General features: G+C 40.7%; 1 protein-coding gene across 3 annotated transcripts in view; it reads right to left on the bottom strand.

Moving 5' to 3' along the window:
* The window catches only part of nlgn3a (neuroligin 3a), a 174765-nt gene that overhangs the window by 65429 nt on the left and 92676 nt on the right, over positions 1 to 16660 (bottom strand). For all 3 annotated transcript variants that reach the window (XM_056769110.1, XM_056769109.1, XM_056769111.1), the window contains one exon: positions 12979 to 13164. In XM_056769110.1, coding sequence (XP_056625088.1) covers positions 12979 to 13164 — 186 coding nt within the window. The remainder of the gene's footprint in view (positions 1 to 12978; positions 13165 to 16660) is intronic.

The following is a 16660-nucleotide window of genomic DNA, read 5'->3' as shown; positions in this document are numbered from 1 at the left end:
ATGAATATTAAGTTCAAAGCAGTGACTGTAAGAGCAGAGAGGTGAGGGGGTTGAAGAGCTCTCGAGAGGCAGTGAGAGAACAGAAACACAGATGGGTTGTTCTAATAGAATTGGTTGGAGAGTCCGAGTTTCATCTCCGGACCACACATGATTGAAGCTATTGTGAAATCCGTCTGCAGTGAACCACTTTGAATTCAGCACATGCATGAAGAATATCTGCACACTGTACACACATTAGCACGCAGAAACACATTTTAAAGATCAATCCAGATGATCGGTACTACATGAACCTCTGCTGGTCAAGACATCTTAACTGTGACAAGCATTATGTGAGCAGCGTTCTCAAGGTTTTGAAGCCCCGCAGTGTAAAAGAGTACCACGGGTCATTTGGGAGGCTGATTGGCACAGATTGTCAGGCAGCATGGGGAAACAGGAATTTTGTTTTGATCATGTTTGATGTTATCAGATGCAGAGACAAAGAGCTGCTTGACACCAGGGCCGATGCAGAGGAGGCTGGTGGGGGGCGGGGGGGCTCAGCTGTCATGCTCTTTGTGTTGGGCTTCCTGTGCAGGTGGGAACTGAGGAGTGCCAACTCAGACAGCCATGCATCCAACTATAATGGAGGCTTTTCACCGGGCCAGAGAGAGACGCGGCGCTCTCAAAGGACCAAGAGAAAGCGTGAAGGACTGTGAATGCGAGGGAGGAAAAGATAGGTATCACCCCAGAGGAAGAAAGACAGCAGCGAACTGCAGAGAGAAGGTTCTGTCTCAAGAGTAGAAGAGTGAGAACCTGCGTTGAGTAACTCTCCTGCTCCAAGCCACTAAATAATGATTAGCTGAAAGTATCGATCGTTGCTCCAGGGGGATCACTGCCGCTCTAATGCCGTTCAGTAGCCACATTGTGTGAAAGTCGCAGAAACATTTCCACTGTCGCATAGAAATACAGCTACAAACCATGAGAGGCTGTGCGTTACAGTGTTTTATCGCAGTGAAGGCTGATACATGCATGGTGATCTCTGCTTACACGGTAAAATCATTTCTCACATCCATTTATTCATCTGTTTGCTAAGCCGGCATTGAATGATTATGGAATGAATGCTTATGGACATCAGCTGCCACAATACACACTTCTAGATAGCACTCGTAAACTAGCTTCCATTAGATTCCTCATTATCATTTAATGGAGGTTTTCCCTGGATGTATTGTAGTTATTGAGGAGTGTCAGACTGCTACATCGCCAAGTCAAAGAGCCCTTTTCCATCATCATGCCCCAAGCGTTCTGGGCAAGTAGGGATATGATATCATTTTACACAACGAAACTTTGCTTCTTCTATAGCGACAGACGAGTGACCAATCCTGAGGGATCAGCAGGATTCAGCCCGATTAGACAGCCACGCCGAAAGAAATAAGAATTGAGAAGCACACAGTGACTTATACTTGCAGAAATATACCATGAAGAACAGAATTGGTGTTTGATTTGCTCAATAATGTATGTTCAGATGTGAGTGGTTTTCACAACACACATGTTACACGAGTTTCACATCGTGAGCAAACATCAGCTTTGACTAAAGTCAGTTGTTATTTCACACAAAACACTCCAGATCTCAGGAGGTGCTCCAGTCCTTCACGCGTTGTGAACGCGAGACATTGCAGGATGAATTTATTTGATTTTGGTTCATATTCTAAACTGTATAGATAGATGTAGGGAATGGACTACTGGATGAGACGTTAAACTGAGGTCCTGACTCTCTGTGGTAATAAAACATCCCAGTGATTCTTGCCAAATTTGCCCGTTCGCCCCTACAGTATACATCATGCCTTCTAATCATCCTCATGTGTACTAATTGGCTTCCTCTCCACCAATAAGCTGGCATGTGGTGGGCGTTCTGAGCAATATGGTGCTGGTCTACATAACCTTCCATGTAGAGTGCTATACCCAGTACCCAGTAAAGCACTATATAAATGTAATGAATAATTGATACTATTATTACATACTATAATATTACTATTACTATTATTAATTAACATTAAATACTAATATTATTACTATTACAATTGAAACCATATTTAGTGTGCTGTATGGTCATGCAGAACGTGGTAAATTTTTCCTCTTGCTCATGCATTTAGATTTTTCAATAAAGATTCTACTTTATTCTATTTATCATCCTTTAAAATATCCAGTAAAGTCATAGAATAACCATTTAGTTAAGAAATGAGCTAGATAATTATTCTAAATCGGCAAAGCCTCACATTTCTTTTCTCCATCTATGCGTTATAAATCATTCTCCACAAAAATGTCTTTTTGGACATTGCCCTGACAGCCCAGCAGAAAGCAGGACATTATTCCTCCTGCTCATGAGTATACCTCCTGCTCTGTATCTCACACACGTGAGGCACAGCAAAGCAAAACACACAGAGGAAAGAAATCAGCTGTCAGTTCACAGGTGGATCTTAGGAAACAGGCCTGACAGAGTTTGATTGTATTAAGTGGACGCCAGCAAGAGTTCTGATGCTGTGATAATGTGATGGAGAGTGCCACTGGTGTTTGTGTGTGGTACATCAGTCTTTATGCTTTGTTATTAAGATCATTCTTTAAAGGGACACCAAATAAAAACATAAAGCAACCTTCCAAATGAAGAAGTCCTGGGGTTGTGCAGTGAAGCTCTCTAAGAATGTAAAGGTTAGTAGTTTAGCAGTAGACACTCAATGATGAATTGTCTCTGTGCTAACCTCATGAAATATTCATGTACTTTATGCATTCTCCGAAACGTTCATGTATGAGAGAAGATTATAGTTTCATGACAGCGGATGTGTTTACTGTTTATAGCGAAACACATCCGCTATAAACAGTTTATAGCGGCTGAGAGTTTTTCATGAGCTTCAATGTGATCCACATCCATTTCCAGAACATTCTTACTACAATCAATGTTTCTCACATGAACATTTAACCAGGGTGAACTAATGCCCTGTTTTTCTCTGGCATCAATGGAACCAACGATAGTTCTTCTTCTTTTTATTATTATTATTATTGTTACCATAATTATAATAGTCATCATAATAAAAATACAATTTGAGAAGCAAAATTATCTCGCGACACAGAGACGAGAGAGAGTATGATGGCTGAAGCTGTGATGTCACTGATGCTTTATTTTTCTAGACCTGCTTGACTGATGCTTCCGTTTCATAACAGAATGAATTAGATTTTTTATTACATTGTCATTACAAGCTCTTTTATTTCTACTGGTATTTGTCAAAGTGCTTGTGTTTGGCTGTTGTTAGGTTAAGTTGGTGAATCTGGGTTTGGGTGACTTCATGGTTTATGTGATGCTGAGAAATGCAAATCTATGGAGAGTGCCGTGGGGTAATTTGATGCGATTGCGATCATGATACTTTAGTGTGAAAACTGATAATGACATCTAAAGAAGCTTCAACAATCAAAGCTCATCTGAAAGCACACTTTTCCTGATTGTATGAAGTACTTCTCCTCACTGAACTGCTGAACATTTCTTTATGTAAACATCAATTAGACCAGTAGTTCTGAGATCTGCTTCTGGATGTTTGTGATGAGGGATGAAATGCTTACGATGACGACGAGAAAGAAAACAAAGAACTTTGTGTGGGTCCTTTGTGATTCTGCACTTGCTTAATATAAACGTAAGAACATCATTTCTATAGTACAGTACTTATATACTGTAACCAATCCCAAAGTAAACTCATGGGGTTTTATTTCAAAGCTTATTTCAGATCTCAGGTAGATTTCATATGAAGCAGCTCTTTTTTTAGTTTAATAAACTCTGAAACAAACAATCACTTCACATTTATATGAATCCATGAAACATACTCTTGCCCTACTCACAATTTATTTTTTGATTCAATTAAATATGTTGATAAAATATATATAAAATGAACATGGAAACCATTGTTATATGTGTGCATGGTCACTTCCTTCACTGTCTGTAGTCCATTTTGTTTTGGCTAGTGCGTGCCTCACATAAGCTCCGCCCAATAGAATCGTCAGTCTTAATTGTTGGATGATTGGATCGTTCTACTGGAAGGCGGGGCTTTCTTCGCTATGGCCGCCATTCATTGTAAGGGCAGTGGCGCATCTTGTTTATATCTATTATGTTTGGGTGGAGTAGATTCTGGGTGGTGTCGTAGGCTGAAGCACAAACTTATGAATAACTGTTGGGAGTTTTACATTCAGATGACTGAACACATGCACAACACTTTTGGCAGAGCTCTAATGTCCTTGCTGAGGGTGGCGCTCTAGCATTGGTTGGCAGAATATAATGATATACTCAATACACATTATATTGTGTTTAACAGTTGATTTAAAACGTTTTCATCGGTGGAAGATTCAGGAAAGGAAAAGAAGGTTGGAAACTGGGAACTGGGTTATTTATAATTATGGGAAAACTCCCAGTGCTCCAGACACCCAGCCGCCCCTGGTTCTTCTACTGGTAACCCACAATAATACTGGCTAGATATCATTTTATATGGTTCAGGTTCCTGATTGCATCGCTGGCGGTGGCTAGTTTGTATCCTCTGAAACTTGCTTCACCTCACATTTGTTCTTGGTCTTAATATTAGTGTATTTTACTATCGTTACTTATCACTGTTGTTGCCGAATTATTTATAACTTTATATTCCTATATTATATTAAACCTATATTAATTGAAACGTAACGCCGCTAGCATTTTTAACCTTTTTTTGCCTTCTGTTTACATTGTGGAATATCATCTCCCCATATTTGTCTTGTGTGCTAACTATTTCTCTTTTTAAGCTTACATACTAAGACTCATCAAGCAACCTTGGTAAGTTAGGATTGCACTTCATACACGGTGAGTCATGGCTTCTATTCCTATTGTTGTTACTTACACATCATGTCATATGTTTAGCTTAGCCTTCTCTGTCAGCGGCGAGGGTTTTACATGTGATAAATGCAGGGAAGTAGTTAGGCTGACGGAGAAGATCTTAGAATTAGAGTCTCGCATCCCATCTTTATTTGAGGATAGAAAGACTGTAAGGACCGTAGAAAACACTTTGGATGCGAGCAATGTTAGCGCCGGTTCCGGTTGAAAATCCTCTGCAGCTGGGAAACTTTGTGACCATGAGACGGCATAGCAAATTAAAGTCTCGAACAGGTTTGCCCCGCTCAGTGACGCACCGACTGAGAAACCTGCTGAAAGTGCCCCAGTGATCAAAAGATTGTCCGGAACGTTAACATAGAGGCACCAGCCACCATAGTCAAATGTTTACCGGGAGCCAGAGCGCCTGACATCAAGTCAAATTTAAATGTGCTGGCGTAGATTCAGTAAGATCGTTATTTACATTATTATTTTTTTCATTTGTTTGTCAAGTATTCACAGAAGAGATGGGTTTTAAGTAGTTTTTTGAATGTTGTGAGAGATGAGGTTGAACAGACAGAGTTAGGAAGAATGTTCCACCAGGAAGGAGTTGTGAATGAGAAAGACTGGGAGAGCGATTTACTGCCCTTATGGGAAGGCAATACAAGACGCCGCTGGTTTGCTGAACGCAGGGATCTTGATGGGGTGTAGGAGTGCAGGAGAGAGTGGAAGTAAGCCGGTGCAGATCCAGTGATAGTCCTGTAGGCAAGCATTAGTGACTTGAATCTGATACGGGCTGCAACCGGTAGCCAGTGAAGAGAGATGAAAAGGGGTGTCACATGAGCCCTTTTGGACTGTTGGAAGACGAGGCGTGCTGCTGCGTTCTGAACCAGCTGAAGTGGTTTGGTAGCCTTTGCAGGAAGACCAGCAAGGAGAGCATTGCAGTAGTCCAACCTTGAGATTACCAGGGCCTGGACAAGGAGTTGTGCCGCCTGCATCCGTGAGATAGGGTCTGATCTTTCTAATGTTGAATAAGGCATATCGGCATGACCGTGTTGTCTCTGCAATGTGATCATTGAAGGACAGCTGTTCATCAAATATGACTCCGAGGTTCCTGGCTGTTTTGGAATGGGTGATCTTGGTATTGCCAAGATGGATGTTGAAATCGTGTTGGACCGTAGGGTGTGCTGGAAACACGAGTAGTTCGGTCTTGGCAGGGTTCAGCTGGAGGTGATGGTCTTTCATCCAAGCTGAGATGTCCTCAAGGCAGGCTGTAATGCGAGCTGCTACAGTGGTATCGTCTGGGTGAAACGAGATGTAGATGTGGGTGTCGTCGGCATAACAGTGATATGAGAAGCCATGTGCCTGTATGATGGGTCCCAGTGATGTCGTGTAGATGGAAAAAAGCAGCGGTCCAAGCACCGACCCCTGAGGGACCCTAGTGATCATGTGGTGAGCTGTGGACAGCGAGCCCCTCCATGACACCCTGAAGGATCTGTCGGAGAGGTAGGATTTTTCTACAACACTTCAAATGCTATTAGCTTGTTAATGATAATCTTACATCTGTAATTTTCCTTATTCGTAAGTTTATTTATTTTTTATTAAGCCTTGTTGTGCAAGCACTGTTGAGCTTGTGCAGAGGCAGCATCTTTTGCCAGATGGGAACTGGAATCCCCTGGTTGGGCCTAGGTTCTCCTGAGGTTTTTTTTCTCGATTGGAGTTTTGGGTTCCTCGCCACCGTTTGTATATTGTTTTGCACTATTTGCTTGGCCGGGGGGCTGCTTTAGAATTTAGAAGTTAGACATAATTAATATTGCATATAAGAATTTATAGTCCGTTTAATATTTGACCTGTGGTTCTCTCTCCTATGTGTGCTTTCACTGTGCGTGTGTGCGAGTGTGTTTGCATGTGTGCGTCTATGTCAATTTGTGTAAGTATGTATGCATATTGTGTGTGTTTGCTTGTGTTGTGCCCCCGCTGGTGTCAGGTGTATATGAACCTTTTGAATTACAGCACTGAAACCGTATTCATTAAGTTGTGTCTTCCGATGTTAATCATAACATGAAGAAATTGACTCTTGGTTACACTTGTTAACAGAAATAATCTGCAGGGTCTGTATTCTTTGCAGATGTGTACCAGAAGTTAAATTTGGGCTGGAAGCGCACATGCACAGTTACGTTGGTTTATGTTGTTGCTAGTAAAACCGTCTATAGAATATAAAGAGCAAGTGAATAGTATACTATACTATAAATGAATAGTACTGCATTAATATAAACACCCTTGCAATGCCTTACAACCAGATGAAACATAATAGTCACCAATGAAAAAGCCTTAGCAAAACACTTTAAAGAGACGTACAATGCCAAGTAATCCGATGAAACACTCTGGCAACATGCTAGCATAGCGCTAAACACACGTATACAGCAAGCTCCACTCACACGTTCTTCTTGTTGCTGCTTGTTACTGTAGATTTGAAAAAGAACACATGTGTTTTCAGAGGTCAGAAGTGATCGGTGAATTTTACAGATGTACCTGTTTTTGCTTCTTTTCCTGACACTTTCATCAGAATGTGGTGGTGCTCACAGCTTTCTGAAATGGGGTCACACAAATACTCAATGTCTCCACACTCCGTAAATCAAGAAGCTATCTCGACCAGCGTGTAAGGAATATCACCACTGTGTTCATGTGTTTTCAATGTTCTGGTGCGCGCATGTCATTATTCTCAACAGTGCTTAAAGAATTCTGAGTCACAAGTTGGACTTTCTTTTGTCTGAATACAATGAAGTTAGTTTAGTTTTTAAATCTGCAAACTCAAAGTTATGATGTGAAAATAATGTTGATTGTCGACTGCCAGTCTTAATTCAATCCAGCACAGATTTAAGTACAGTAAACTGTGAAGCACAGAAACTAAGAATGGTCCAATTCTTCGATTGGTATCAGTGCATCAGCATAAAGGGAAGGATTTGATGTTTCTATTTCTCCTGAGATCCCTTCATCTGATCAATTTTGAAGGCAGCGTGTATCATTTAACTGTAGCTGACCGCCTCTCCTCTACCGCTAACATGACACCATGTGAGCAAACGATTACATTTGTGCCTCAAATGACATACTATAGCCTACACTATGCACTTATACTATGCCCTATTCACTGTCTAGTGTATGAATTTTAAAAGGTTTGCATCGTCACAAAAAGAATACTCAACGGTTTCATGCTAACCGGAAGTATAAGCTGCTTCCCACACAAGGGCAAATTATGTCAATCGCACAACACAATGCGTGTCAATAAAATCAATTTGTACGTTGTACATTTAATGGACATTCCATCTGTTTCGCCCAGCATGACATCAGCCACCATCAGATTTAAGCGTGAACATTCCACAGGAGAACTTTGCTCAAGCAGTGTGCTATAGCTCCGCCTCCATTCCACTACGTAAGCGAAACTGCGACTGTTGGTTGTGTGAACTGTCAAAGTGCTTTAAAACCATTAAAACCAATACTATCCCCATTATATCGATTAAATATTCTCCCTGCGGAAAAAAAATATAGAAACCAATAAAGATGTTGTAATGGTTTTAATGGTTTTAAATGGATTTGTTTTGGTTTGAATGGAAAGTGCAGTGGTGTCTCTGGTTTGTGACAGATTCTATTGGTGGGATGTTAATGTAACGGTCCTGTCTGCCCCTTTGTGTTCCCCTGCCAGCTTTCCCTGTGTTTTCACTCCATGGACTCGATTAGACGATTAGAGGTTATTCAAAAAATATGCTGAGTGGCTAGCTAGATAGTCTCCTCTATATTGTTGTCATTGTAACAGCAGCGAATATCGTTTTCAATCAAAATCAATGTTGCTATCTTGATGTATAGAGCTCATTTCACGTTTAGTTCATCAGACTCAAGTGCCTCTAAGTCATGTGCAGTTTTTTTAGTAGGAGTGTTACCTCTCCAGACTTTATCATAGCACAAATCTACCACATCTCAAAGCATCACCTAATAAAATCCACACAATTTACAGTGCATATTTACGGTCCTCAATAACCTACAAGTCTCTATAAAAATCCTCCAGCATAGCCCTCTGTGAGCCCCCAATAATGTATGAGACGTTCCTTTAAAAGGAGAGCGTGTCCTCATGAGCAGGGCTTTTAGGCTGATTAGTTACAGGAATAGAAAAAAAAAGTCTGCCAATGACCTTCACAATCACTGCTGGTAGCCCTCCAATATCCCCCCTCCCATACGCACCCACACACACATACACACGTACACACACAGCGCCAACCCTTGAGTCGCTTAATATTCCAGCACCAGCCTGTGGAGCCATCTCATTTTACATCATCATTATTATAAGAAGAATGAAAGAAAGAAAGCGGCAAATCTGCATGTTCATTTAGAGAGAGCCCTGATGCCAAATAAATAATAACACACAAGATTGGGAAACATCCTTGATGTTGAATTCCTTACTTGCACCATCCTTCTCTCTCATGCTCATGCCTGCCCTTACTTCCTGAGCCCTGGTGCTGTGATAGAGAGACAGGTGAAGAGAAGAGCCTGAGGCAGTCCAGAACCTCCAGCAGTTAAGAGCACGGCTCAAGAAACCCTTTCTGATGGCACAGAAGGCTTATGAAGAACATGAAGAAGGCTTATACCCCCGTCCCATCTAATGATAGGCCTAACATCTAAACCTACTCCTGAGAACCTAAGGCAATCATTGGTTCATTAGAGTGTTGTGTCAGGCCCTACACCGTCCCCTAAAATCAAAGGTCATCGATTAGTTGATCATTGTAAGTTGTAACCATGAGCATGAAGATATAAGGGCAAGGACTGCTTCAAATAAATGTTGGGACCACGTCCTGATGTTGATGACCATTTGAGGCAGAGAGAAGAAGAGAGTGATCTAAATGGCTCATTTGATGTGAATACTGTGTGTTTTTCTGTGTCTTTGGTGTGTTATAAGTTTCTCATGCATGTACTAGACGTGTAAAATTTTGTGTGGGAACAAAAGAGTCATTCTATGTAAAAGCGAATGCTCACCCAGACCTGACTGAAACACCTGGTGTAACCACACACCCACAAATCTACATCAGTTGGTGGTCTGATTTGAGTAAGACCGCCCAGTTGTATACGCAAGTAAGCTTGTGTACCTGTCAGTACAATTGAAGAGGAACCTGATGTTCCAAATATGGTCAGAGGCGTTACATTTCCCTCAAACGCTCGCAGTATTCCACCAATCACTACACACTGGTGAACCGGCCAATCAGAGCACACCTCACTTTTCAGAGCCATGAGCTTTGTATCTCCTCGATTCAGAGAGGTGGAGCAAAGAGGAGATACAAACATGCACGGTGTGTGGAAAATACAATGTTTATGAACCTTAAATCCTGAATACACATTGAATTACATGTTAAACAAACCATAGTATTCCTTTTAGCCATGTCTCATGACCCCTTTAAACCCATCCCACTCAAAGAGATAAGAACCAGACTAGCCGACTCTTCTCCTTGTTTCCAATAGACTCCCATTTCACTCAGAGAAGTGAGACAGGCTATTGACCTGAATCTTGATGATGGTGAAGGACAGTGGGAAGCCTCTGCAATCCGTCCCGCGGCAGGGGCCTAGCGGCCAGGCTCACTCCTGAGGAGGAGAGGGCTGATAGATGATCCCTTGCTCCTGGCCTGCCATACGCCCAGACAGGGAGAGCACCATGTGCCATAAGATGTTGAGCCAGACAGTGAGGAGGAGACAGGTCACCATGGCCTCATAAACACCCCCACAAACACACACACACATACACTCACACGTGTGCCAAACAAGCATCACACTCAATCTCACGCACCCTACCGCCCTGAGAGCAGCAAGCTGAAGTGTTTTTTTATCTGGGCTTTTGTTATTTCAGATGATGGGATCGAGGTAATTGTGTGGTGTCGGGGATCAGGGAACAGTGGTTGGGAATAACCTGCGGAGGGATTTCAGTCTAAGATTTGCGCTGTTGGAAGATGCATGAAATACTGGATGTGTTTCACTGGAAGCTGAGCTGAGCCAGTTATAATTAGAATCTAATGTGACTGACACGTGTGTGTTTTGCTCTCCAGTATGTACTGTATGACATCTGCAGCAATACATTGTTGAGATGTTACCTGACAGATGTTTTGCAGACTATGGAGTTAGACAGTATAATGTTGGATGTTCCTGCAGTATTTCAGGGGGACAGTGCGATTGGCTAAATCAAGATGTGTAAAGACTACATTTGCAACGAGGTGTCGTCTCTGTTGCTTGCGCTGCAGACATTACAACAACATTCATGACTCAAATCTTAGCTGTTGCAGATTTTCCATAATGTTCAAATGAGAGTTGAAGTGAATGGCACAGAGTGAACTTTGGTGGAGTGTTGAGGAAGTATTGGATGAAGCTGTGTTGCTTGACTAACTCTTGACAAAGCGTCCAGCTGCCATTAAAGCACCTATAGTGTAGTAACATGAGTGGTGATGTGTGAATGGAATGGCACTACTCCAGTAAGTAGAACAGATTATTTCTGTTGATCATGTTTGCTATATGTTTACTAGTTTTAGTACAATGTTGGATTAAGCTGCTGTTAAATAATAATCATGCCTTTTGTCTGTAGTTCCGGCACCTGAAATGCTAACAGCAGTCTTGTGTTGTCCTGAGGGTTTGTCCTTCAGCGATGGTTAAAATCACAGCTTTAAGAAGTGATTGATATGGGCTGCAATAACTGCTTTCCTCTTTCAATTTTCAAGGATTCTGATAGTTTTAGAGACCCATCGTCCCCCCCAAACCCCACCAACCCCCCCCCCCGCTACACCCTAGACTGCTTTTCTTCTCATCAGACCAAGTGGTGCATATGCTTCTATTCAGGGGATATATCAGCACCGCTAATATCCAATTTACTGCGATAGGAGCAGGACGGCTGATGTGAGCGTGTAATAACACGCTACATGAACCTTGACAATATGGAGTTTGTGAATGCTGAAGACATGTATATTGAAAGAAATCAATCCAAATGCAAATCCAAAATCAAAGGAAATCAAAACATTTAATAACACTTTGATGCAAATGACACACACACAAAATGATTCATAGCAGGAAGCAAAAGATCTCAACTTAACATGTAATAGAGAAACCAAGACAACTTTGATTCCATGTAGAACTACACACAGAATGACATAACTAACATCACTTTAACAGCATCTCCATATTTATGTCACAGGTATCACACTTTTCTTTAGGTTTTATGTCAGCTCCACGGTCAGTTAGATGTCACAAGGCTAATTGACTTTCCCATTAGTATCTCACGTCTCTGAAAAGCCTCCTGAGATCGAGTTCTGATTGTGATGATATGCTACAGCTGCTAAAATGATAAATGTAACCTCGACAACTGTGAAAAACTGCCGTGTATTTATGGCTGCATGAATACATTACTAAACAGATTCAGTGACACACTTTGTTTGGAAATCACTGTCGACTGAACGTCCATCATCGCTGGATTCAATTAAAAGCACTTTGATGTTAAGTGCAAAATATCCAACAAGCTATCAACAGCAACATCTGAGCATGCATATGATATGATTCTATAGCACTTGTTTATAAACATGAATGAGTAAAAACAATCTGTCTGTTGTGTGGAACTATGGCCACATTGATCATTCTCATTTCAAATGACTGTATGCCTCCTCTCTCATGGATTACCCAAATGATATTATAATGTACAGCGATCAATGAAGTGCACATTTTGTTCAGTGGATGAACTTGTGTTTACTGATGTTATACCTGTAGGAGTGTGTGGTGTGTTACAGATATTACATCATGCTTTATTTCTGCACTTTTGTGCTTCTCATGCTAAACTAACTGGTTTTACATGTTTATTCCAGACGTTCCCCCGACTGTGTTTTCTGAGGGATGATGAAATTCTGACTTGAGAGTAAAAACAAACATTGGTCTTGGATTTCATTCCATTACCAGATCATCATTTTGATTCATTTATTTACTCGGTTTTAAACATCTATTATGTAGTATATTTGATTCTATACTCGACTGTTGTTTAATCTCACATTGAGTACTAGAAACCAAGTCATTTTCCAGATCATATGTTTAATGTGGGATTTTTATGGAATGAAATGTTCTCGTACCTTCAGAATGGTGTGATAAAGTCAGCAAGCTCACACAAGAGGCACCGATTCCTGATCCAAAAACAGTGATGCGATTGGAATCACCACCAAAATAGCCAATGTTCTCGCTGATCCAGCGCAGTGCCTGAATCTGATCCAGAAGGCCGTAATTCCCTTTAGCCGCCTGGTCTCCTGTGCTCAGGAACCCTGGAAGAGACATGAGAACATGCCATTGACACAACTGCTTTAAAAACATACTCTCTCACCTCACTACACTTATACTTAGAGGGACATTCAATGACCAAAAAAGAGAAAGCAAACAATAAGCAAAATGAAAGATGAATCTGACCAATAGTATTGTCTTTTTCTTCTTAATGTGATCATATTGTTTTGGCCATGAGAACCATGTAGATATGACCTAAAATAGTGAACGTCCTATTGCCAACCAAATGTATTTATATTAGCTGAATGGTATTTTCTGTTGCGAGCTAAACATTAAATCACGAAACATTTGAATCAATAAACCAACGATCATGTATAAATGACACTGAGTAACTTCATGCTTCTGTTTCATTTACATACAGCACCTGGGATATAAGTGCCATTTACAGAAAAGATATTGATCTGTGGCATGGAGTTGAAAATATTGTGGTGTTTGCAAACATCATTAAAACCACTGCTCATATTATTCAAAGTATTACATTCCTCCTGTAGCATCAATGCTGTAAACCTCTGATCCTGTGGCCTGTTGAGGAGAGGTGTTTTGAAACCATTCAAACCATTGACTTTAGGCACTAAACAAGCACCTGGCAACCACCCGGGACACCATAGCAACTGCTCACTGTAGAACACTGCAGCACCTTATAACATCTCAAGAGAATAACTCAAACACAAGGCCATAACACACACTGCTGGATTGATGAGAAGTTTTTTGCACAACTGTAAATGTAAATAAACATTGGACATCTTTTCACATACACACATCGAGTCTATGAAGACATGTGCACTTACTAGCTGGGAATAGAACGACAACACTGAAACAATGTTCATGTACAAGTCGTCTCCCAGAGGAACAATAATTAGAGCTTGAGACAGCAGGCAAATGTATTTTCTGTTACATTGAGACGAAATGTTAGATCTGGGAAGCTTCCTATCACTGTGACACTACATGGTTAGTACAAGCACTTATTGTATTATTGTCTCCTATTTACAAAACACTTTATTGTTCCTATATCTTCTGTCGATTCACCTGAAGCCAAGGTATGTCAGACTCTCGTGAGGTCATCCCATCTCACTACTGTATATTTATTCATCTCGTCCTAACCCGATCACACACGCTGCAGCAGACATCCTCACATATGATAAAGCACAACATGCTTTCGGTGTTCCATCGATGGAAACATCATATACTTTAAACCCAAATGGAAGCAGATCTGATATGTGATGTGAACAGAGGCAATATCATTTGTCACACGTCTTTCTCACACCGTCACTTAAGCTGCTGATAAAGCGCCACTGTTTTTACACTCTTTTCTGGGGGAGGAAACACCTACATTATTCTCACTTCCGACACCAATGTTCCTGCAATAAATACTGCAGTAAAATATAACTTTGAGTCGACCTGAGCAGACAGCCGAGCTATGGCAGCCACCGGCCCCTGACAAACCCAAATGACGCCCCGTCTGAGAGTAGCTTTAAGCATCTGATGAATTCCTAAATGTAATTGAATTTACTCTACTGTAGTAGTTAGGTATAATTTCATAAATCGAATGGAATTTATTGTGGTAAATGGACTGTCTGTTCTGATTGAAAGTGTAAATTGTAGAGTATATTTTACATCGAGTGTGGAATGTGCAATGAAACTGGAAGATTTTACAGACGACGAGGCCCAGCATGACAAGCCATCCACAAAATGTTTTCTCACTCATATCATGGACAGTTAGGACAAAAACAGATTTGAAGTGATTTGACTTTTATCACTTGAAAAGAGGGAGACATCTTGTTCCCCTGATCCGTTTTAATTGTGCTTTCATCAGGAACAAATCAATTCAACTGCATGCAATATATTAGCATATCATATAAAGTCTGTTTTTTTCAAGGTTGCTTCCTGCACCGAGGAGCGTGTAAAGATAAAGAAAATGAGTTTAAACCAGAACAGATTTCCTAAACCTCTCAAGGGCATCGGCAGACATTTTGCACAGCGTTATGTCACTTTATATTGACGTGGAGTCTCACGCTGAATCAAACCTTCACTTTAAATCTCTTACATTTGTGTCAAACACATTCCTCATGTCACATATCTGTCCAATAATGGTTAAAGGAAAAAAAAAAAAAAAACATCTATCTGACTATGGGGCTGTTTTAAAAAGGAGCATTTTTATTTTCATTTTATTTCAGTATTTTAATTAAGAAGACACACAATGTAATGACAAGCAAACCATGGTAACTAGGACCATTAAATGTATATCAAGTACACAACATTATACTTATGATTTTTCTGTGTTTTAGATGTCTTAACTCCTGGTGAATTTCTTCACAAAGTAGCGGCCGGTTCAGAGTTTGAACACATTTACATTAAGTCATTGAGCAGACGCTTTTATCCAAAGTGACATACACATGGGGTTTCATGAAACAACTTGACAGGGGACTCGTGATGTCAGCAATGCTCAACATCCTCAATATTCATTATTAAGTCATTGAGCAGACGCTCAATGACTCAAGTCAGTTCTCAAGTGACGCTCAAGTCACTTGCACTATTGTATAGTCTATATTGTTATCTGTTCATAACCACCTGCACATTAATGTTCACAGTATATAGCCTTCTGTCTATATTGTTCATAGAACATACCGACTGTCACATTTTTAAAGTACATGCCCATTGTATAGTATTTTCCTAATAATGTATTCTGTATTTATTCACACTGTATATCCTGCACTTGCTAATTGCACTTCTGGTTAGACCTAAACTACATTTCGTTACACTGTACTTGTATATGTGTAATGACAATAAAGTTGAATCTAATCTAATCTATTCGGAGGTTTCCGCTTGATTTGAGTCTTGTTGGTAAAGCATACGCGAAGAGCACGAAGGCCCTGCGTTCACAATTCACCCGGAGCAGATCGCACACGCGCTGATATTGATCCACGCACCGCCAATAACATGACATTGAGCCGACAGGAGGTGGACAGGAGCTGACGCCAGAATATGAGCACATTAAATATACAGCAAACCCACCAGAGATTTCTTCGCCTTCTTTCATCACTAAAGCTGTCAGATGGCTTTCACACTTCTGTCCATCCTCAATTCATCCGACCTGTCCCTTCAATGAACGCTTTCCATCGGCACATGCTTCAAATCCAAATGATTTCCACTGGCTTGCAGTATTCCTGCCTTCTCAAGAGCATCAACAACATGGATATGATTTTTAAAGCTATTGTTCTACAGATTCAGAAAAATTGGCGACGCATGTTGAAAGAAATAATATATAATACAAGCACAATTGTCTTTGCTATATCACCTGCTCTTCCACATGTCAATAATGGTAAATGAAGTGCGCATTAAAACCTCAGTAATCTCACAAGAGATCTCAACAATGTCTGAGACGGTGCTCAGATTGAAGCAATCTCCTATTACAGTAGAAACTCAGAAATGTTGCACCAACATTCAGAGCAATCATTTGATCAGATAAAAAACTAATTTGAT

This window comes from Triplophysa dalaica, chromosome 16 (genome assembly GCF_015846415.1).
Source record: "Triplophysa dalaica isolate WHDGS20190420 chromosome 16, ASM1584641v1, whole genome shotgun sequence".
Lineage (NCBI taxonomy): Eukaryota > Metazoa > Chordata > Actinopteri > Cypriniformes > Nemacheilidae > Triplophysa > Triplophysa dalaica.
This window is presented reverse-complemented; position numbering and strand designations above follow the sequence as displayed.